We start from the raw sequence: 25,556 nt of genomic DNA on the forward strand, positions 1-25,556 counted from the left end.
CGACCAATATTTCCACCGTAATTCGAAAATTAAGATTCATGATGAATGATTCAAATTTTTGTTAATTATGAAAATCTTAATTTTACAATTACGGCTCTCTTATTAGTTCTATAAAAAAATTATAAGAGACATTTTTTTTCAAAAATTAAATTTCGAACAACTTTTATTCAAAAAAATTTTTTATACGACTAATATTTCCGCCGTAATTCAAAAATTGAGATTCATAATGAACGATTCAAATTTTTGTTAATTATCAAAATCTTAATTTTAAAATTACGGCTCTCTTATTAGTTCTATAAAAAAATTATAAGAGACATTTATTTTCAAAAATTAAATTTCGAACAACTTTTATTTAAAAAAATTTTTTATACGACTAATATTTCCGCCGTAATATAAAAAATTTGACAGCATTAATTATTAATCGTTATTTTTAAATCAAAGTTGAAATCCTGGCTCTAGACATGACTTTATTTTTTAAAATTAGTAATAAAAAAAAATGTCCTTCCCCCGGATTTAGTTGGTAGTGTGTTCTGTAAATGGAGTAAAAGCGAAAAAAGAAGATTTCAAAAGCTGGGGGAAACCCCAAGATAAATAAAATAATAAAAAGTTTGAGGGAGTGTATTATAGAGAAGTGTAACACGCGCGAGCTTAATGTCTCGCACGCGCGTTTACGCGTTTCCTCTGACCGCGAGAGATCATGATAGACGAGACGGGAACCCGAGTAAGCCCAGAGGAGCTTAAGCTCTTCCCCACATACATTTAAATATATATGTATAAGAATATAACTTTTTTCCGTACCCTCGCTGGAGTGTGCAGCGAACGGTGCAGTCGTTTCAAAGCTCGTCGACGAGTCGGGTCGTTATCTCGGCTCCGAGTTCACACGTCACTTTTATTTATTTATTTATTTTTAATATTGATTAGCATACATTTATTTATTTTTATTGCAAGCCAATAGTTAATTTATTTATTATTTATTTATTAATTAATTATTTATAGTCAGTGAAGTGCAACCAAGTGTTGAAAGAGTATTTTATTATAAATGTGTATAAAAAAAAGTAATAAAAAATAGTACGAAGATATTTGGGGATCAAGAGATGGAATTGTCATTCGGAATGTTAAAAAGACTTTTTGAACCGTCATTACTATTTTAAGGATTAAAATCACCGGTAAGTTATTTTAGTAATTTTATTTTTAAAAAAATTTTGAATTTTTTCACGGCATCCCTACGACATTTTAACAGGGGATGTATTGGATGCCGAAAAAAAATTTAACTCTGAGTAATTAATTTAAAAATTATAATTATGGCTCTTGTGGAGCTGGAGTAGATCGTTATTTTGGTACTTTTATATATTTATAAGGGGAACGGTTTGCAGAAAAGGGTGAAAGGGTAAAGGGGATCCCGAGAATGAATTTCGTCTGGAGGAAGAGCCTTCTCTTCGCTGGGGGTCTCTAAGGCGCCTACTCGAGACTCCGGTTCTATCTTTAGTCCGCAGATATTCCACGGAAGCAATCGTGTCTGATGGGTTTAGTCTGCCCGCGGAGTCTGCGAGGACTTTAATTATTTTTACATGACAATAAATTTTAATTATTCACCCAAAGATATTTTAGAAAATAACTGGACTCTAGACGCGAAATTTAATAAATTTTTAGTTAATTAATTAATTGTCAAGGTCTAATGAAAGTCATTGACCTGAGGAAATGGATGACACATCTTGTAAATTCGGAACAGTCGCGTAGTTTAGCTGCTTTGAATTCATTACCGGAAATAGAGCTTCCTCAAGAGAATTTTATTTCTTTTACCCTTTCATTATTTTTTAAATTTATTTTAAAGCCTCGAAATTAAAAAAACGTCCTGTCAAAATTTTTCTCTTTATTTAAAAAAAAAATTTCGGTGAAAAGTTTTCAAAATTCCGCGGACGGGATTCGAACCGCGATCCTCCGAGTGCTCGAACCCATGATGCGTTTGTGAAGTTTTGAGCTCCTGATGTCCATCTTTGGGCACTAAATTAATGAAAAGTGAATTGCGGTCTAGTGTTTGCAGAAAGGGCATTAAGATTTTCTGTGGAATAACAAGTAGTAAAAATATCTGTACGTAGAAAAATAATTACCTGACTTCCGACCGCGGGGGGTGACGGTAAAAAAATAAAGCTTTGATGTTTTGCTTTGAAGGTTGAACGAACTCATGGGTGATTTAGCTTGACATTATTATACATCTGCATGTAGGGCATTCTAAAATGAAATGATGCCTTGTTCCCTTGCATTTTGATACCCAGCGCGCGTGCGACAGAGGGATGACAGACGCGTTCACTTTTTGACAGCTAAATTCAAAAGTTGAATTTTTTTAATTATAAATAAATTTTCGAGTAATCGTTTATATATGTATATTAGGGTGCGCCAAAAAAAAGAACTAATTTTTTTTTTCTTTAGTTACCGTGAAAATATCGTTAAGGATGAAAAAAAAAAAATTCTGGTAAAGTTTTTTTTTCTTTAGTTACCGTGAAAATATCGTTAAGGATGAAAAAAAAAAAATTCTGGTAAAGTTTGAGCTCTTAATATTAATATTAAGAGGTGGCGCTTCGTGATTTTTGATTTCCCATTTAAATGACATGGAAAAAAAAAATTTTTTTAGTTTGGAATTTTCTACCTCGGCAATGGCTCGTTGTACGAATAAGCCCAGTATATATATTTTGTAGGAAATTTAACGCTCTACAAAAAAAGTCTCTTATCATTTTTCGATAAATCTATCTGTTCAAAAGTTATTGGAGCTCAAAGTCAAGTTAGAATAAATTTCGAGATCTTTTTGCTTCTCCGGCGAAACTATCGGACTTATCAAAAAATGTCATAAAAACTTTTTTGTAGACAATTTTATTTCCTACAAATTATTGTAGATAAATTTTTTTCAAATTCTGCATTGTTTTCTAGTTATTTCCATTTTAATGCCAAGCTCTTAAAATTGATCAGAACACTATTTTTATAGGCGCTTGGCATTAAAAAAGAAATAACTAGAAAACAATGCAGAATTTTAAAAAAATTTATCTACAATAATTTGTAGGAAATAAAAGTATCTACAAAAAAGTTTCAATGACATTTTATGATAAGTCCGATAGTTTCGCCGAAGAAGTAAAAAGATCTCGAAATATATTCTAACTTGACTTTGAGCTCCAATAACTTTTGAACATGTGGATTTATCGAAAAATGATAAGAAACTTTTTTTGTAGAGCATTAAATTCCCTACAAAAATGTATGCTACGCTTATTCGTACAATAAGCCATTGCCGAGGTAAAAAATCCCAAACTAAAAAAAATTTTTTTTTCCATGTCATTTAAATGGGAAATCAAAAATCACGAAGCGCCACCTTTTAATATTAATATTAAGAGCTCAAACTTTACCAGAATTTTTTTTGTTATCATCCTTAACGATATTTTCACGGTAACTAAAGAAAAAAAATTATTTCTTTTTTTTGGCGCACCCTAATGTATATAAAAAAAATAAAATTACAAAATATTTTCGCAAATAAAAAAAATATCGTGCGAATTCATGAACTTCCTTTTGTCCCATCGGCAAATGCGGATGTTTTATTTAAAAGACCTGACCTTAGTCCCACGTTTATATTTAATAACTTTTTATTTTCACACATTAATGATTTAATTAATTCTATTAATAGAGCCAGAGTAATTGTTCAAGTAATAATATAATTTTTACCGCGCGTATAATTATAATTTGAATCAAAATATAATTTGTAAGTTCAGCTGTTGGATTTCCGTCACCTCTGATTATTATTTTTTCTCTAAACGTTTATATCGTGTCTCCTGCTTCCGTTTATCTTGAGATATCTTTCCGTTGTTGGAATTACACGCTTTAATTTAACGTTAAATAATAATATTGTATCCTACCCTACGCTACTATTTGGAAAAAACAAAAAAATTTAAATGGTGGATTAAAATTTGGGAAAAAACTTAAGAGCTTCAAGTGAAGAAATTTAAAGATTTTGAGACAAAAAATTACCGGGGATACCAAAATAGATATTGATACATTCTGGGCGATAACTAACCGCCGAAAGTAAATTTATAAAATAAAAATAAGTGTAAATGTAAATATATCTATAGATATATATGTGGGTATAAAAAGAATGGGAAAAAGATAAAATGAATAGAATAGTCTAAGCAGAGATGATTTTTTTTTCTAAGCAGGAATTCCTTCCTGACGATGGCCTCGGTTTTGTTGCTCTTGGTTGTAATCTTGCCCGAGCTCGTCGACGGGTTTCGAAGAATAACGGCGTCTAGTAACGCAGAGTACAGTAGTCCAGACGCCGACGACTAAAATAGATTATTTCGCACTGAATTTCGACGCAAGACACTTTTGTCTATACTTTTTTTTTATTTATATTTATGTCAAGTACAATTGTGATAATGTTACAGTAACTGTAGTAATAATACATTTTTTTTTATTTTCAAACCGAAGATTTGAAAAATGACTGGGGGCATTTTTGGTCAGAGTTCAGAATTTTGCTTTAAATTTCATAATTTCAGAGTTAGGAAGAATATTATTTTACTTCTGGTGAATTTTCTGATAAATCAGACTTAGGCGCAGACTCTGGACCCTAGAAGAAATCTTGATTGAGGCTGGAACAAGTTCGAGCAAGTCTAGCAGAATACTATATTTACTAGGGTAGTCGTTAAAAATTAAATTTTCTCAGGCGCCCTATGAAAAGCTTCTTTTTAGGGAAAAAATACCTGGGGAATTTGGTTTTTTCTTTTTAAGTAAAAAGAACACGTGCCGCAGGACGATCACAATTTTTCGATACAATCGCGGTTTTTTTTAAATATTTCATGAAATATGCAGATTAAAGGAAAAAATCATAGGAACAATTTTGTAGGAAATTGAATTCTTGACGAAAAAGGTCATGTTCATTTTTTTTATAAAATGTGTATTTTCGAAGATATTTTAAAAAAAACTTTTTTAGATCTGATGAATTGAGCATTTTAAGGATTACGAATTTTGAAAATAACGTTTTTTCTTAAATATAGACAACTTTGTAACTTGTAACATATCAATCATTAGTGCTTGTTATACTTTCTATATATTTTGAAAAAAGTTATTTTCAAAATTTGTAATTCTTAGAATGCTCAATTCATCAGATCTAAAAAAAGTTTTTTTAAAATATCTTCATAAATACACAGTTTAGAAAAAAAATAAATATGACCTTTTTTGTCAAGAATTCAATTTCCTACAAAATTGTTCCTATGATTTTTTCCTTTAATCTGAATATTTAATGATATATTTAAAAAAAACCGCGATCGTATTGAAAAATTGTGATCGTCTTGCGGCACGTGTTCTTTTTACTTGAAAAGAAAAAACCAAATTCCCCACGTATTTTTTCCCTAAAAAGAAGCTTTTTATGGGGCGCCTGAGAAAATTTAATTTTCAACGACCACCTTAATATTTATATATATTTTTATTATAGAACTCAACTAAAATTCCTTTTAAGAAAATTTTCTAGATAAAAATTTTGAACCGTCTAACAAATTTTATCAGTTTGTGATTTATTTGAAAAAAATGCATCTCAGCAAATAGTGAAAATTTCACAGTAGTAATTTTTCCCGAATTGGAAAAATTTTCATGGCAAATGTTCCCATAATTTTATACAAATGGTTCCCATACATTGTAGTAATTATTTTCATACATACAGTTAATTTTTCTCATACATTATGCGAATTTTTCCCACATTTCTATAAACGCATAAATTATTTCTATAAATACCGTAAATTCTGATCAGCGAAATTCTAAAATAAAATTCTATTTTTCCATTGCCGGATATTTTTACCATCAATCGATTAATATCTCTTGTTGGTAATGTCACTATTCAAAAAAATTGACTAAAAATATTTCCGAATTTTTTCTAAACATAAAATTTAATTTTTCAGCTCCGAACAAGATTCTAAATGAAGAATAACTAAAATAAAACCAATTAATCCGACAAAAACAAGAAATGAGGGCTCGAGATTCTTTGGTCTACACCCCAGTATCCTTGGGGCCAGATACAGACGACGAAGACACGTTAGTTAATGAAGAAATTTACAATAATGGTAAGTGAACTAATAAAAGTAAAAAAAAAATGAATAATTCCGTCATAAAGGAAAAGGCGAAAAAATGGCCGGGTTAATTAATCGAGGATCGTTTGCTCGAAGAAACTTGCTAATTACTTATACGTAAGTTGGATGAAAATATATGAGACGATTAATTACGATTAATACAAGGTGAGTGTCCTCTTGGTGATTTCTGCCTCGAGATCTCACGGCTCGCGACTTGACTCGCGACTCGCGATGACAAGATACCAGTAGACAAGTACGACAAGTGAACAAGAAACTTTCCTCCTCGATGACTCATCCAACTTGTCTTTCCAAATATTTATAGTCCAGTCTTGTTGAATCCAATCGCTGGTTTATTTTAAATCCGCTACTTTACTTACCGTCCAAACAAACCCACAAACACTAATTACAATATGAATATTAATAACAAATTTATAAATGATTACTTATTATTAATTTTCCCTTGTGGAAAAGTAAATTGGGTCAGATAAAAAAAATGATAATTGCAATGAATTACTTTGATATTTATTGCGAAAGCTAAAAAATAAAAATGTTGTTACGCTTGAAGTTTTAAAAAACGATGTAGATTAAAGTGATTATCGAATTTAATCGAACGCAGTCTGTGGATTAGCGGGCGTAGGCATTAAATGTTTAGCTGCCGAGGTCGAAAAAAAAAAGTAAAAATTTTAATAATAGACTGATATCGATATTGTGTTGTTGAATCCCTCCTCGGGCGAGGTGTGCGTCTCTCTTTTAAACCCATGATAACAGTTATCATACTTCTGGCGCCGTCTGGCTCGTTTCTATATTAATTTCTCAATCACTTCCTCACGGACGTCGTTGTTCCGTTTTATTGCCGTCGATACTTTTTTTTTATTTCAATAATTATTATTTATCAGTTATTTTTATGTTACACAGAAAAAAAATCAATGGGATAGTAGTTTTCACTCTTGGATAGTCTGAGGGAGGGGCAAAATGGGTCACATGAGAAAAAATTCTCGTAATTTTACTTCTCGGCGGATAAATAATTATTTGGGGTACAATGGGCCGGTCAAGAGAAAAATTAAATTATTTAGAATTTTTTAGCGGTAGAATTATCGTTGGGGGCAAAATGGGCAATGGAAAATTTTTTTTGAAGCTTCTTAGAGGGCAACCGGGGAATGACGGACCTCAATAATTTGCAAAAAAAAAAATTAGGGGAGGGTGGGGCAGAGCGGCCCCCTGAAATTTTGATCAAAAAAAAACTTTTGTTTTTTTCGACTAATTACTATAAATCCGATGTTTGCGCATTTTTACCCCTACGCAAGACATTTGGGGCAAAATGAACAAGCCCAAAATTTTGAAAAAGTGATTTTTTCATATTTTTATCGTCAAATTAAAAAAAATGATTATAATTCCACATTTCTAGCCCTACGCATAACACCTGGGGCGAAATGGATCAGCCGAAACTTCCGAAAAAATTATTTTTTCATATTTTTCGGCCGTTTCTTTATGTAAGAGGCAAATTTGGTCACTAAAAATTTATAAAAATTAAATTTTTTTTTTTTAGTTGATGAATTTTTGAAATAAAGTAAAACTATAGAATTGTTTTTTTTTTTATTATTAAATAACAATTAGTAATTAAAGTAATCGAGAGTGAACGATTTATTGCACCTTAAAAAATTTTTTTCGAGTAATATAAAACCAAAAATAGTTGTCAAGAGAAAGAAATACATTCTTAATGATGAAAACAATTTAAAAAAAAAAAAAAACGAAAAAAAAAATTTTTTTCATTTTTTGGGGGGGGGGGGCCGCTCTGCCCCACAAAAAAAAATTTTTTTTTCAGAATTTTGGCAAAATGTCCATAAATTTGTTCGAAATAGGAGAAAAGTAAAGTGATCTTATGGTTGAAAGCCACAAAAAGTAATAATTGGCTTAGGGGGGCCGCTCTGCCCCACCCTCCCCTATTTAGGCAGCAATTTTTGGGATAAAAAAAAATTTTGAAAGATTTTTACAAATTTTGAAAGTCTCCTCAAAAAAATAGCCCGTTTTACCCCATGTTATATTTTACTGTCGTGAAATTTTCGGCTGCAATAATTTAAAAAAAAAAAAAGATAAAATCTTGAGTGCAAAAATAAAGACAAGAATAATTGAGTTAATATAAAAATTTAAAGTGTTAAAATAATCTGGTGTTTAAGTTTGAGAATCGCACTCACGTTCAAAGTTAATCTCAGATGCCGAGGATGTAAATTAAAGGAAAGTATATAAAATAAAAAATGTAAATAACATGATTATTATTGTTCAGTAATTTTTCATATGAAAATAATTTACTCATTATTTTATAATAATAATTTTCTGTATGGAACTAGGAAGTAGTTAAAAAAATAAAAATAAAAGTGTTTCCAGTTTCCATCTCTCGTAATGTTTATGGCGTATACGATTCTTATTATAAATATAAAAACCCAAGAATAATATTTAATGCAAGACACGTAGCGTATAGCTCTCGAAGTGCTCCGCTAGATCCAGCAAAACAGTTTGCGCAGATGAAGAATCGTAGTACGAGTGAGTCGAGTTGAGATCTTAAATCTCGGACACGTAATCTAGAGGTAAAAAATAAAAAACGGATCACAATAAAATTTTTTAAAATTGTTGTAAAAAATGTGGAAGAGATAATCGATCTCGGGCTTAGGTTTTAACAAGAGAAGGATGTTGTGTTGAAGTGGAGGTTAACTCGCGTTTTTATCTGGACGATGAAGAGACAGGTTGCTGGAGTCTTTACTCAAGAGTCCCACGGGCAAATTAAAACAGAGATCGTTGGGAATGAATTATACAAGGGATACACGAGATCTGGAGCCATGAAAAATAAAATTATATAAATATGTTACTACACACTGTTGCACTGCCCTCAAGTGACTCGTTAGTTTTAATACCGTTTTTTTTTACAAGAGATTTTAAATTAACTGGTTAATGTTTTAATTTCATTGTTTTTCAACCGTCAGTTAATTAATTTTTTTTTTTTAACTAAAAAAAACAGTCATCGGGATTCGAACCCGAGTCTTTGAAGAACTCGATAGAGTAGAAAATTCTTTCAACAATTAGCTGATTCGAACTCGGGTATTTTGAAAACTTGAGACTGTGAACTTATGAATTGATCTCTTAGGTCAAAAAATTATATAATTTCTCGGCCAAAAAGTGGCAGACAAAATCCCTAGGTAGTGAACATGAGGCCGAAAATTATTCAAGTCGAAATTTGTCCGGTAATTAGGCCGAAAATTTGAAAAATTTCTGTACTATATAAAATTGCTTGAAATTTTTCTATAATTTTATTTAAAAAAAAGTCTACCCGGGTCAAAAATAAAACTTGATTCAGGCTGACTTCACCTTATTTTCTTTTGAAGTTGTCAATTTGCCGACGATTTTTCGATAAGATCTTGATTTTTTCGACTTAAATTAAATTTTTTTTCAACTTTTTGAACTTTTTTCATCTTAGTTTCAACTTATTCGTCTTAAATCGTGACTAAGTACACAGAAAAAAAGAATTTCTTGGCGCAAGAAATATTTTGTATTATGAATTGAAGACTAAAATTTTTCTTGGCTCAAGAATTTTTTTCTTGCCTAAAAAATTTTTTTCTTGTTCCAAGAAAATTTTATCTTACCCCAAGAAAAGTTTTGTTTTTACTTTATAATATAAAAAATTTCTTGGGTCAAGTAAAAATTTTCTTAGAACAAGAAAAAATTTTTTGCGCCAAGAAATCTTTTTTTTCTGTGTAAGTCAGTTAAGTCTAAACCAAGGCGAAAACTCAATGTATTTCATATCTCCGTAACAAAAAAGTCGAGTTTGTCTTATGAAAAACGGCTCCTAATTTCGACTTGATAAACCGAGTCTAAATCAAATTTTATTTTTGACCCGGATATGCCCAAAAATAGACCAACTAAATCTATAGCACAATTTTCATCCTTTTCCAATAGAATTTTACATCTCCGACGTGATTTCAGTCAAATCTATACCTTTTTAAATAAAATTATATGATTCCGGTGTGATTTCCGGTCGATTAAATCTTTTCGGCCAAACATTTATACCCAGACTTGGACATAATTAAAAAAAAATTAAATGAAATTTCTAATTGATAAAAAAAAATCATAACCAGGATTCTAACCGCGGTCCTTTGAAGTATCGTGCCAATGAAAAAATTGATTAGTTTATTGATTGAAAATCAGTGTATTGATATAATAATTAAATACAATAATAAAGACATTTAAAAAGCAATTTCGACACGAGTTAGATTCCAGCCCGATAGAAAAAGTAATTCGAGTTTTAAATCTACCAGTCATTATAAAGTTATGAGATCAAAACAGTTTAATAAAAAAAAAAAAACATATAAAGACTTTTAGAGCTTAATAATAATAAAACAACCAACAAGATAATAAACGAATAATTTAATGTGTTCATTTGAATTAATGACTGCTACAGCAATTTAAGTGTTCGAGAAATTATAAACGTGACATCAGCGTTATAAATAATAGGTGGGCTATTTATCGTGTATCGAAAGTACGTACACACATGCACCGCAATAATGATAACAACAATAAGTAATAATAATAATAATAATATTGTAATGACGTTTTATATATATTGAGTGTAAAGTGAATGAAAGAACGAGCGGATGAATGAACCAACTCTCTACTCGTATTATGTATCGCATTGAGTGTTTACTAGTGTAGTCTGTAGTCTGTAGTGTGTATAGTAGTATAGCGGTAACAGACAAGAATATATAATAATAATAACAGTAATAAATGTACAGAGCTGCAGGAGAAAGCGCGAGAGGTGAGATATTGCGCGATAATGGAGGCCAGAGGGAGATGGAATTGAAGCAAGACCAAAGACCGAAGACCGAGTTGTTGTATTGGTAAATTCAAAATAAGAGAAAGAGAGAAAATAGTAAGCGGCGTGGGAGCCGCGTGGGCGAACATGTTATCATGCTATCACCCTGCTCTGGTCTGGTGCAAAACCAATACAAGTGTACGCTGCTTGGGTATAAGATGGTGTAGGTAACAAACACCGCAGACAGGACGACGGGCTGTGAAATCTTGGAAATGGAATTTATACTAGACGTGTGACGGTAGACTTTTGCTAAAAGCCTCTGGTCTAGTTATTTTGATCAATATACACTTGAGTTAATGGTGTTGGCCAGTATATATTTCATATTGTCAACTAGACAGATATTTTCCTTTATTTTTTTATAAAAGGAATGGTTGATTTGATATTTATATTATTTTATTATGGTAATTTATAATTATCGATTTATAATTCGAGACGGGATTTATCAAATGGGATTTGATATATTTATTTTAAATTCAAAACATTGATACTAATCTACAAATTTATATGGACGATTATTATTGTTATTTGATGATTTTTTTGGATGGAGTCGAGGCTTCTTAAAAAATAAATACAGAAATTATTAGAATAAAAATAAGTAATCCTACACAAAATCATAAAAATGAAAATTTGAACTGAAATTCGACTTTTTTGACAAGTGAGTCAAAAGTTAGCCAAAGAAAAGTCAAAATCAAATTTTCCATAAATTTTAGACTTACTTTTGGCTAACAATCTACTGAAATTTTGTATTTTTGACCCGGGAAACCCTGATTAAATTTTTAATTCTATTTAATTCAGATAAATTCTGTTAATTCAGTACCCAACTTAAAAATGAATTCTGTATAATTCGGCAGGAAAACCAGAATTTGTCCAAATTAAAATGAATTTAAATAATTCTATTCGGTTTAATTCTGATTAATTCGAAAATAATTCTCCAATTTCTGGTTCTGAATCCGAACTGATCTGAATTAAAACGAATTTGAAATTTTTAAATCGGTTTTATTCTGTTTAATTCAAATTCAAATTTTCAATTCAGTTGAATTCTGTTTTGCAGAATTCGACAAAATATCACAGAATTAAAATTTTTAATTCGGTCGAATTCAGTTTAATTTTGATTAATTCGAAAATAATTCTCCAATTTCTGGTTCTGAATCTGAATTAAACTGAATTTGAAATTTTTAAATCGGTTTTATTCTGTTTAATTTAAATTCAAATTTTCAATTCAGTTGAATTTTGTTTTGCAGAATTCGACAGAATATAACAGAATTAAAATTTTTAATTCGGTCGAATTCAGTTGTTTAATCAGGGAATGGCTTCAAACTCTGATAGCAAATAATATTAGATAAATAAAAATTTTTCATATTTTCAATCCTCTTGGTTATTATTTATGTATACATAAATAATATTATAACGAATATAATAAATTAATAATAACAGTATCGATGATGAAAATAAACTGGATACTGTCAAACGTTATATACATTGAGAATACATGCTTACGTATCTGTATATATAAATATATATCTTCAATGATGTCTTACTCGTTGTTTTTTAACGTGTAACACGATCCGCGATGGAGCTTCGCGCCCAGTACCAGTACAGTGAAGGTGAACGTTTCGTATACCGGTAGGACGAGAAATTGAAACTGGACTGTAGCTCCAGTTTGGAAGTTCCCTCGCAATATTTTTTCCTCATCCTCCTCTGTTTTTAAATTTTTTTACCCTCGTTTTAACACACGCGCTCTCAAGATTCTTCGGCTCAGTCTCAGCCTCTGGTCCCGTCCCTTGGTCCCCAGTCCCCTGTCCCCAGTGCTCAGTATTTCCTCTGCTCCAGAGGAATCATCTCTAGTCTATCGTTGAAGGCTCAAAGTTACGCAGGTAGATCAAGGATACCCGTTTTAAATTATCTTGAGGTTTCAGGTTTTGTTTTAAATTCTATACTTTTATGTCGGCCCTTCCTCGCAACTCCACAATTCATCCGACAAAAAATAATCTGTATATTAGACGATTTTAAATTTCTGTCTATGCCATTTAGTTAAACATTTAGTAAAAAACAAACGGCCATTGGTCGATCGATGGACAGGAAGTTAATCTCTGTAGGCGTGTTAGTAATGTGTGAGTATGGGGGCTCATCGCCTCGCGAATCATTGAGATGATTTAACGCTCAACTTGTTTCTCTCGCCCACGCGTACCGGATAATTCCCCGTTTTAATTTAACAGTTTGTGTTATATGTCTTTTGTGGGTACACACCACTATCTAACTCTTTCATTCATGTCTACGTCTACCACGCGAATCGTTTTTAATTATTTTTTATTTATTCCTCGGCCGACTTGCTCCACGTGTTTAATTTTTTAAAAAATAATATTTATCAGCCTTCGCTCCTAAAAATTTATTTAAACACGAAATAGGTTTTAAAGAAATTTTTCACAAACGCTTGATGACAGCGAGCAGTGTGAGCAGACGTACAATAATTATTGTACACGTACCATAATTTGATGAATTGTACAATCCTCAATCCTAAATGTACAATCCAATGAAAAATACAATAATTTCTAATGATCGCTATGCTTACGCTAATAAAATTATTTCAAAAAAATCTTGATTAAGTCCTATGTATTTTCCCGCCACGTATCGATAGTAATTATTTCTTATTATGGTTAAAAGATAGCCTGCCAGTAGTTTTTTTTGACATCAGCCAATGACATCATGATAAAATGTTAAAATGTTAAAATGTTAAAAATTGAAATGATATCAAATTTTCACTTGTTTGAACTTTTATCTGAACGATCTGCTTTATTTTTACTATAAAAACAAATTAATTAGAAGTAATGTCATTAATTTTACTTCAATTTTTCAATTGAATTTCGCGTCACATGTCGTCCAAATAAGATGTCAAGTTTAAATAAAAAAAATTTCTAACTTTTGTAAGAAATGTCGCTAATTAATTTCAGAATTTATTGAGAGTAAGTATTTAGGGTAATAGTTATACTATATCCTTAGTAAATAACGTAATTAAAAGAAAATAAGAAATAAATTTAAAATGCACAATAATTTTACTGAAAGTACAATAATTTTACGCCTCTGATACAATAATAATGTTTCACTCGTCTGCCAACACTGACAGCGAGCTTTGATAGTAAAAAAATAAAAAAAATAAAGGCATATGGTATGAATGTGTTCGCCGAAAGTGAACACCATGGAGTATACTCATATAGAGGCAGAATGAAACGTTGGCTTCCTCTTTTTGTTGGCACGATCACGTGTCGCGTCTGTGCCCCGTATAAGGCCACGTATGTGTACATATAAGAGTATGCTAGCGGCGCGTCCTTTCGAGATTCGCGTGTGGTGTTCATGTCCATGGTAACACAACTCTGCACACCATGCCATGCACACCAACATTTTATGCCCACCATCCAGCAGCCAGCAGTCACCAGCCACCAGCTTTACAACTAAACCAGACTGTAGTAAACTCACACACACACACACATATTTAAAACAAGCTTCTAAAAGACCTGCCGGCTTCTTTTATGCGCACACTTGTTCCCAGTTTCCGATACATTTGCTTCTAGTTCCCCATCGCTATCTCGCCACAAGATCGCGTACACTTAATTTGTCCCATGCTCCCGCTTGATGCTAAAACTCCCCCCTCAACCCCCTTAGATTACTTGTAAAAGTAAACTAAACACAATATTACTCTATTTTAATCTACACACCATTAAATTTTCATTCCGATACTTTTTACTATTCGCTTAAGCCCCGAGTAAGCGGTTCGAGTCCCCGCGCCGGCGCTCGATAACTTTTTTTAAAAATATTAAAATAAACCTTTCAGTTTCGTAATAATCCATTTAATAAAAATGTCTAAAAATTTATTAACAAAAAAAACGTAAGATAAAAAGTTTAAAAACCTGCCTGACCTCGATGAACGTTGACATAAAATCCGCAAATAAAAATAATGAAAATTAATGAAAGATAAGATTATTTTATTTAACTCGACTCCACGGTTTAAACTACATTGCAAACACATTTACACATAAATATATATATTTCTACATATATATATTATATTATTTTTTATTTATAATTTTTTTTCCAAGGCGACGGTGCTCGTGAAAGTTGTTCGGACGTAATGATTTACGAGCGTAACTTACTCGGTAGCATTTGGCTCAAATAATATTTCGGTACTCGTATTAATATTAATAATAATTCTTATTATTAACCCCTCCATTAATATATTTATGCATACATGTACTTACAATGTGTATTTACATCCATATGCACACGATGACGTCCAACACTCCGGAATCTCTTGTAATATTTACGTCCAAGTGTCTGAGTGTGTCAAGTACTTCAGCTTCAACTCCAGCTCCAGCTTAAAAAATAAAAAAATATAAAAAATTACCAACCCGTCATCTTTATCTTTGAGAACTAAAAGACAAGTAATGGGTTTAATTTAAAAGCTTTTTGCTTTTGTTGCAATCACCAGTACAGACATTAACATATTTATTTTTAATTCCGCGTTTTCTGCATGGAAACTTTTTATTAAAACCTCCGTAGGTGCATATGTACCTCGAGCATACGTCAGACCTTTAATTACCCCTGTTGTAGAGCCCCGGGTTTGAGAGAGTAGCAATGGGGGCATTTGTGTGCATCATGTCTACAAGACACCGCACACATTGCGCACACAGAGGATGCAGATATTGCAGGTACGGGCTTACTTTCGAGCCGGCTGCGTATGAGGGCTCGCATTCGACACTATTAGTAGATTTCATAAAAATCTGACTATTGTATTTGTCCTTATGATGGAATTTTCGAAAAATTTTGCTACCTGTAAACTCAGCTCGACGAGCTGAGTCAGGAAATACATTCAGTTCAAAAGTTTATATATGTATTTATAAAAAAATAGTCTTCTGATCGATTTTAAGAGCTTGACATTAAAATAAAAATAACTAGAAAACAATGCAGAATTCGAAAAAACTTTATAAAAAAAACTTCTAGGGAATAAAATTGTCTACAAAAAAGATCCAATGATATTTTGTAATAGGTCTGATAGTTTCGCTGGAAAAGTAAGAAAATCTCAAAATTTAATATGAATTTAACTTCAACCTCAAATAACTTTTGAACAGTGGGATTTATCAAAAAATGATAAGAATCTTTTTTTGTAGAGCATTCAATTCCCTACAAAAACATGCCTGCCAATTATTCATATGACGCATCGTTAGCTACTTATAAAAATCAGAAGACATAAAAAAATTTTTTCCATGTTACTCTTATGGGAAATAGAAAAGTGCAATGCGGACAATGTTCATATTAATATTAAGAGCTCTAATTTTTACAGGCGTCTTTTTTTATCTAAACGAAACTTTTGAACCTGTTTGGAAGAAAAAAAAAAATTTTTTTTGTTTTTTGAATCACCCTAATATATATCTACCATATAACGCGCTGTTCTCCAACGATAGCGTCCGCAATTCTACACCGATCTTAATGACACTTAGTATACTTATTCTATGGACGATTACCTTGGATGAGTTCGAAGATGAGCCAATTCGGCCAATAAGTTTAGAAGTTATGGTTAATTGAAATTTTGTAAAATTTTCAAAAAAAATTTGTTCCCGCTTTAACTGGATGTAACTTCTAAACGGAAAGAGATAGCTTATTTTCGTTTGTTCTATGTGAAAGCTCGTTCGATTGCCTACAATTTTGACTATACAGCTCATCGATTTAACCATTTTTTCTAGTAGATAAATGGTTTTGAACATTTACAAAATATTATAAAAACTAATTTCATGCAGGTTTTCACTTTGATTATAGCCACAATTTCAAACCGATCACCTTGAAACTTAGTATACGTATTTTGTGGGTGACTACCTTGTTCGAGTTTGAAAATGAGCTCAATCTTAATGCAAATTATAGCATTTCAAAATTTTCAAAATGTCCAAAATTCATATTTTTACTTGTTCTTCCTTCAATATCTTCCAAATGTGATAACTTATCGACTTTATATTAAATTCATCTGAAAGCTCTTCAAACAAGCTTTAATTTTCATGCCTATATATATGCCTACACACAAAAAAAAAATTCTTGACTGAAGGTAAATATTCTTGATTCAAGAAAATTTTTTTGGAGACCTAAATTTTCTCAGATAAAGTAGAAATCTTCTCCAACCAAGACGAATTCTCTTGGCTCAAGAAAATCTTGACTTGGTTCGATTATAGCCACAATTTCAAACCGATCACCTTGAAACTTAATATACGTATTTTGTGGGTGACTACCTTGTTCGAGTTTGAAAATGAGCTCAATCTTAATGCAAATTATAGCATTTCAAAATTTTCAAAATGTCCAAAATTCATATTTTTACTTGTTCTTCCTTCAATATCTTCCAAATGTGATAACTTATCGACTTTATATTAAATTCATCTGAAAGCTCTTCAAACAAGCTTTAATTTTCATGCCTATATATATGCCTACACCCAAAAAAAAAATTCTTGACTGAAGGTAAATATTCTTGATTCAAGAAAATTTTTTTGGAGACCTAAATTTTCTCAGATAAAGTAGAAATCTTCTCCAACCAAGACGAATTCTCTTGGCTCAAAAAAATCTTGACTTGGTTCGGAAATCGTTTGTCTTCAAAAACATTTTCTTGACTCAAGATATCTGTTTTTTCTGCGTAGACCACTGAAATTACTTGTTTTTATTTTATTTTTTTTTGGTTTTCTATATTACGATATGTGAACCTCTAAACCCGTCGTTGTAAGATCCCGGTCCGCCCACCCGCATCCGCTAAGGACTGCGTGGCTGCTGGATGTCGGTTGGTCATGTGTTGGGCTGTAGTAGATTCTGTTGTATGGAATCAGTATGTGGATGTATACATATATATATACATATATGTATTAATGTTTGTAAGGTAAAAGATATTCACGTTGGCACGCACATGCGACAGGTAAAGTCACGCTGCTGTTACTCTACTGTTGCCTGCTGCACTCATATGCAGTTTATGTTTACACGTGTGTTGGTGATGACGAGTGTGTGTAAGTTAGTTATGCTGCTACGCTTATATAAAGGATAAAGGAACATTCAATAAATGCGCTGGCTTCTGTAAAAAATTTTTAACATCCAACTTAAATATTTTTTTTAAATTTTAATTATTCGATTTTTTAAGTTTTTAATTTATGGCTGGATTTTTAAAATAAGCGATGGATATTTTTTTTTTTTTTTAGAGAGAATTTAATGCTCCCTAAAAATATATTTTGATTTTTTTAAAAATTTAATTGATGATAAAAATTTCTTAATGCTTTTTAAAAAATATTTATTGTGATAATTTAATAAATTAGATAGAAAAAAATATAAAACACTAAATCTTAATTCGAATTTATAATCAATTATTTTTTATTTGCCAGTTAAAATATCCACAAAAGCCTAATAAATCCTCTTTTAAATAAATATAAAAGTAAAAATAAATAAAGTAATAAAAATGAAACTCCTAAACCCTCCGAATCTTTATTTATTTTTTATCTTTAAAAATATATACATCCCGTAAGAAAAAAAAAAAAAAGGGTACAGTGAGTTAAGTTTGGAAAAAAGGCCCCTGGGCATACTTACGAATCGTCACGTTCCAGTTGAATCAGGTCTTATTATTATTTTCTCTCACTTCCTCTCTCATTATTTCTCACGAGTATAAATATATACAGCCTTCTTTTAAACCTCCCAACCCAACCAAAGGCTCTGAGACATTTTTACTGCCGGTAATCCCCAATAAAGTTCTGCCCTTTGCTTTTCGAACCATAAACTCCGGCCTCCACTCTTGTCCTCTAGTCTCTAGTCCATCAGTTTTTAGTTCTGGTGACCAAAAGGTGTTATGGGTCAATTACTTTTTCTTTCACACTGAGCCCAATATTTTTATTGTCATTGACGGACAACTTTTTGAGGGGGCCGTCGTGTCCCGGTCTCCCTGTATATAAATTAAAATAAACAGATAAAAAAAAAAAAAAAAATTATTCAACTGAAAGCGATATGCACAAACGGCTAACGGAAGTTGTTCTACTTTGGGTGGATCGATGCACAACCAAGAGTCCAAAGAGGCACCTGTGAGACCGAGAGATCCCATGCGAAGGCGTCGCGTCACGCGAGCCTACACACCGTAACACACATCCTACAACACCACCGTATATATTTTCTCATGGATCGAGATCTCTGTTTTTTGGAGCAGGATACTGCCTATTAACTTCTTCCTTATTTTTTTTTTATTTGTTTCCGATAATAAATAAAATAAAACGAAACGATTTTAAATAATTGTTTCTATAAAAACATTTAACAACTTTTATACTTGTATATATAGGAAGCAAAATTGCCTGCAGATTTTTTTTTTTTAAATGCCAGAGATCCGAATGTACTGTGGGGTAAAATGGCCCTTAAAAATTTTTTTTGAAAGTGTAAGAGCGGGAAATTCAAATTTTGAAATTTTCATACGTTCCATTTTACCCCAGATTTTTTTTCAAAGTGACGTGAAATAACAGAAGCATAAAAAAGAGATTACGTTGGCTATTTTGCTCCGTTTTTTATAAATATTTATATAAGAAGAAGTAAAATAACCTGTAGATTTTTTTTTAATACCATAGATCCGAATGTACTGTAGGATAAAATGGCCCTTAAAAATTTTTTTTGAAAGTGTAAGAGCGGGAAATTCAAATTTTGAAATTTTCTAGGGCCCATTTTACCCCAGATTTTTTTTCAAAGTGACGTGAAATAACAGAAGCATAAAAAAAAGATTACGTTGGCTATTTTGCTCTGTTTTTTATAAATATTTATAAAATTAGAAGTAAAATAACCTGGAGATTTTTTTTTAATACCATAGATCCGAATGTACTGTAGGATAAAATGGCCCTTAAAAATTTTTTTTGAAAGTGTAAGAGCGGGAAATTCAAATTTTGAAATTTTCATACGTTCCATTTTACCCCAGATTTTTTTTCAAAGTGACGTGAAATAACAGAAGCATAAAAAAGAGATTACGTTGGCTATTTTGCTCCGTTTTTTATAAATATTTATAAAATAAGAAGTAAAATAACCTGGAGATTTTTTTTTAATACCATAGATCCGAATGTACTGTAGGATAAAATGGCCCTTAAAAATTTTTTTTGAAAGTGTAAGAGCGGGAAATTCAAATTTTGAAATTTTCATACGTTCCATTTTACCCCAGATTTTTTTTCAAAGTGACGTGAAATAACAGAAGCATAAAAAAGAGATTACGTTGGCTATTTTGCTCCGTTTTTTATAAATATTTATATAATAAGAAGTAAAATAACCTGGAGATTTTTTTTTAATACCAGAGATCCAATTGTACTGTGGGGTAAAATGGCCCTTAAAAAATTTTTTTTGAAAGTATAAGAGCGGGAAATTCAAATTTTGAAATTTTTATACAGTCCATTTTACCCCAGATTTTTTTTCAAAGTGACATTAAATAATTATTTGATGACTAAGAAGTGTAAGTAAAAAAAACGACGTCGCCTATTTCGCTCCGTTTTTTGTATATATTTATATAGAAGGTTCTAGTGTCATTAGACTGATAAGGAAACGTCCAACAAGAACAAGTACTTGATCGTCAGCCTGACATTAACCCATGATGCCATGATCCTCTTATATTCTTCCTGTCAACGTACCCATGGGGGTACATCAATCTACTTTTTAAAAAAACACGGCATCCTTACTCCGATTACTCGCTCGAACTCTTGGCCCAGTTCAAACTCGATCGCAAATTCAAAAATAAAAAAAAAATTACAACAAATCCCCCATGTAATTTTTGAATGAAATAATTTAGACTCCAGTCTGAAGTAAAATAGTAAATAATTATTAAGTTGAACACAATATACACAAGCAATATTGTACGGCGTTGAACGGCAACCGGCCCCTCAGCCAATCAGTCGACCGCCAGCCAGTCTTGGTTCCTCACTTCCATTCGTACTCCCAAGTACTCGCACTCTCAGCAGCAATCAGTTCGCCGCGGGCTTTCTTGCCGTACACTTGTCCTTTTTTCTCCTCCGACTCGGACCCGAACTCGACTCCAAAATTTATAAATACCACCGATGGCTGGCCCAAGGATTTATTTAACCCGCCCAGTGCTCCAAGTGCTAGTGCTAATATAATATTTAATTAAAATAAAAACAAGTACATAAATATCAGAGGATCTTTGTCGTGGGAAGTTTAAACGTGACTGCATGCCTCGAGTGATCTAGACGTGAACGATGAGACGGGAGTGCTGACGACTGCTACTGGATTTAACCAGTAGAGTCTTTTCCAGTGTTCTATACTCTTCTTATATCCATACATACATACATACATACATAAATATATAACAGTATAATATATATACATATATACGAAAGGTAAAAGCGCAAGGTATGGCGCCTCCAGACAGAATGAGAAGATGTTCGCCTCCGCGGCCTGGATCCGGTCTTAGTCATTCGGTTCTTGGTGAGTGTCATTTTCTTTCTTCTTCTCAAACTCCATCTTCTTATTTTAATTCCTGTTATTCGTCTTCATCATCATCATCATCTTGTTCAGTCTAACAAATCCAGGCGAGTTCAATTCCAGACTCAGTCTTGGTCTTGGTCTCGGTCTTGGTCTCGGCAATCTGCTGTTTAATTTTTAAAAAAATAAATAAAGAGTAAGAAAGTATTGCGGGTAATGCTCGTGGGCTAGCAATAATCCCGACAATGAGGCGCCTGAGGTCTCGAAAGGATGATATACCAGCTAGGTGTGCTTATCAAGGATTACATTACCCGTAACAATACTCATTACCTTCAATTGAATTCGAATTATTCAGCTCTTTTATTTCGAGTCGGTCATCTAATTGCATCGCGAGCGAACTGGCGGGACTCCAGATTATTTTTCAAATGTCAATTTGAATTTAGTTTTATTTTTTATTCGCATTCATTGAAATAGACGGTATTGAAATTGCAATTAAATTTTATAGACCACCTGTAGATGTTGAACCCAATTAAATGTAATTGAGACTTTTATTTCTGGAGCGTGACGATCCGAGTCCTGCCGCCAGGACAGTAATTATTATTTACTTTTATTATTTTATTTTTTACTGAGGATTATTTTTATACGTCAGACGTCACGCTGACGGTATTTTATCTGTCAGAGTATTTTACGTGAATCATTTTTAATGAGGTATTAATAACAGAGTTATCTATCGGCGTTTTTTTTATCACTTTCTCTTTTTAAAATAAATTATCGGAATTAAATTTGGTGGGGGGTTTAATTAATTGGGTTGGGGGAAAGGATGATTTTTTGTCGAGAGTAAATAAGTATTTAAGCGGCAATAAAATATATGTGAGTATGTAAAACGAGCAATGTTACAAATACACCTGTGAATAATATCTAAGAAAACAGGTATTTCATCATATATATGTATATATGAATGTATGTAGTGAACACGTCACTTTAAAAAGTAACTATTGGAATTTAAAAACAGCTTTGAAGACTGAGTTGTAATATCTAAGTCTATGATTCTTTGTCATGAGGTTTAAATATATATACATATACATATATATGTATATATAGTAGTGGATAATGAGTTTTTTAGTTTGAAAGGTTTTTAAATTATGGTTCATATTAATTTATTATAGATACTCATATATATATTTTTTTTAATAAAATTTTTTTAAAAAAATATATGAGATTTTTGGAGTATTTTTGAATTTTTTAAAATTCTGGCTGATCTATCACAAAAATGAAAAAAATGTATGAATAAGATTTTTTAGGAAATTTAATTTCCTACAAAAAAGTATTCTTTGACTTTTTACGTAAACTCAATAATTTTGATAAAATCGATCCAATTAATAAACACCAAAAAATTTTGCACAGTGATTATAATTTTGAAACTGAATTTTTGATTGAAGGATTCGAGTTGCGATAAAAATGCAAGAGGACTTTTTTGTAGGAAATTAAATTTGCTACAAAAAATATATCAATGACTTTTTACGTAAACTCAATAGTTTTGATAAAATCGACCCAATTAATAATCACCAAAAAATTTTGCACAGTGATTATAATTTTGAAACTGAATTTTTGATTGAAGAATTTGAGTTACGACAAAAATGCAAGAGGACTTTTTTGTAGGAAATTAAATTTGCTACAAAAAATATATCAATGACTTTTTATGTAAAGTCAATAGTTTGGTCGTTGTAAGAATTTCAAAGTCTAATTGCTCCAAATTTTTTTTCACGACTAAATTTGAACTTTGGTAAAATTTTATTATCATTCATTTTTTCTAATTTCCGATTGACGTTACTCAGATATAAATACTCAGATATCTAAGAATGTAATGACAAAGATAAATGTTATTTATTAAAAAAAAAAGAGTATAATTTTTAAAATAGTTTTGTTTAAAAGTAAAAAGTAAAAGATATTAAAACTCGACTAATTTAGATAATGACCCTTAACATTGTGCACGAGACGGCATTAAATCACAGCGAGTGATTAAAGACCGGTTTTGTTGTTATTTATAAGAAATAAAAGCCCCTGAGATTGTACACAAACATAAAGGGATCCAATATATATACGTATTATACAACAGATATGACGGTTATGTCATGCGTATTCTCTAATTTTTAACTCCTCGCTTCGTACTAAACAATTATTATTTTTTTTTTTTTTTATTTTATTTTATTTATACATTTATGTGATTTCAATCGAAACGAGGAAATCGATATATCGGTACCGCTGGCACGTGACGAATCGATTCGAGAGCCGTGCGAACATCTCCAATGAAATCATTCATCCAGTGAAAGCCCAAGATCGAAAGTCACGATTCGTTACTCTTTTTTTTTTTTAAATTAATCATAATTTTTTTTTTGCTAATGTCTTAAGTAGACACTAAAATATTCTATATCTATACAGTTTTAATTCGTACATTTTTTATCTATTTAAACCACCGACTTTTTATCGCGGTTTTTTTTTATTTTTTTATTTTACGTACTAAAGTTACTAATTTATGATATACATTTTTTTATTTTTTATATGATTGCGATTTTATGATTCTTATAATTTATATTTACACTTATAAATTTTATTTTTATTACTTCCGGTATAAATTAGAATTTTAAAACTTTTACTAAAAAAAATTACTCGTAATTTTTTTAAATTTAAAAAAACCGCGTAATTATTTCGGGTAAAAATTTAAAAAAAAATTAACCAAATGCATATAATTTAAGGAGATAAAAATCTTGTAGTGACCTTTAAACTCGGTGTTAAATAATACGAGTAATTAAATATTTAAATAAAATAAAAAAGGCAGCAAATGAATTAAAAGATTCGCATCGGGCATAACTGAGACATCACCGATATTTATTTTTATCCGTCTCAAGTGTAAACCCACACATCGATTATCTCCAACTGGACACGTTACAAATCGATTCGTGACTCAGGGACCCAAAAAAAACATATTTACTCTTTTAAAAAACCTTACGGTTTAAATATATATATATATATATATAACACGCAGTATTATATTGTATATTGTAATGGGTATAATACATTTGTACGTGTAATGTAACGGTGAAAGCTGATCGAAAGCCTCGATTCTTCTTCATCATCATAATCATCATCATCATCATCATCATCGTAGCCGCGATGAGTGACCTATAGTATTCGTAATGATTCAAAATAATTGTCGAGACATTTTAACCTTCCCAGACACCGACTCGCCCGGGCGACCCGGCACAAAAAATATTTTAAAGTAAAAGTAAATTACAAATTGCCGTCATTAGACGTGACAAATTTTTTAATTTATAAATTAATCTCTGACTCAAAGTAATTACAAAAAAAAATTTTAACTAATGGTCTGATGCGGCCGAGGGTACAATTAGTCTTAGAGTTCTAGGAAGCACTCGATGATTTTTAATTTTTTTTAAAAATTCACAGAGCAAGAGATTTCTCATTGAAAAGTACAATAGTAGATTTAATTTGCATAGACTTAACTCGGATTGAGTAGGATTTTTTTTTTTATTTTGTTCATTCGAAAGCATGAGAAACGGCAGGTAAAATTATTCTAGTGGTATAGTAGCCAGGCAGGGGCTAGGGACCAGAGAGTTTTTACTCTCCGGGGATTCTGCTTGCGCTGAGATTCGTGGATACCAAGGATACGACAAGACGCAGGTCCTATTCTTTATTATTATTATTATTTATTTTTATTTTTCACATCCAGTCGGGTGCATCGTCTCGAAACGTCTCGGCTGGTCATGGAACCAAACCTGTTTAGGTTGTACTCATTTTATGTGAGCCGGCTGGTTGTTGTGTAGTTGGAGATGTAGTTGTTGTAGTTGAGGATGTAGTGGGCTTATATATACAAGCTGTTGGTGTGAAAACCTTGGAGATGCGAAGGGCTAATTTGTGTGACGGCTTGACACCTGACAGTGGACTAGTTGGATTTGAATTTGTTGGACACTTTCATTTAGTGGTAGCCGAGTTCTTCTGACGGATTCGGAAAATTATTATAATTTATGGTAATTTATATTTTCATTTTTTATAGTCAACTTTTTGTTTTATTAGTTTTTACTTTCAAATAGATGGTAATTTTTAATGTGAGAAATTTTAAATTGACATCTTTTTTT

The 25,556-nt window shown here is 31.4% G+C and overlaps 1 protein-coding gene across 3 annotated transcripts in view; it reads left to right on the forward strand.

Annotated features, from left to right (window-relative positions):
* Nucleotides 1-851: 851 nt before the first annotated feature.
* LOC130670798 (protein TANC2) overlaps nucleotides 852-25,556 on the forward strand; it is a 38,913-nt gene continuing 14,208 nt past the window's right edge. Inside the window, exons 1-2 of one of the 3 annotated variants that reach the window (XM_057474334.1) lie at nucleotides 852-1,166; nucleotides 5,925-6,086. In XM_057474334.1, the coding sequence (XP_057330317.1) occupies nucleotides 5,990-6,086 (97 nt within the window). In that variant the 5' untranslated portion in view covers nucleotides 852-1,166; nucleotides 5,925-5,989. Of the gene's footprint in view, nucleotides 1,167-5,924; nucleotides 6,087-20,878; nucleotides 21,409-25,556 lie in introns of those variants that run through there. The other 2 variants (XM_057474336.1, XM_057474335.1) reach the window with 2 other exon arrangements.

The sequence above is a fragment of the Microplitis mediator genome, chromosome 7 (genome assembly GCF_029852145.1).
Source record: "Microplitis mediator isolate UGA2020A chromosome 7, iyMicMedi2.1, whole genome shotgun sequence".
NCBI lineage: Eukaryota > Metazoa > Arthropoda > Insecta > Hymenoptera > Braconidae > Microplitis > Microplitis mediator.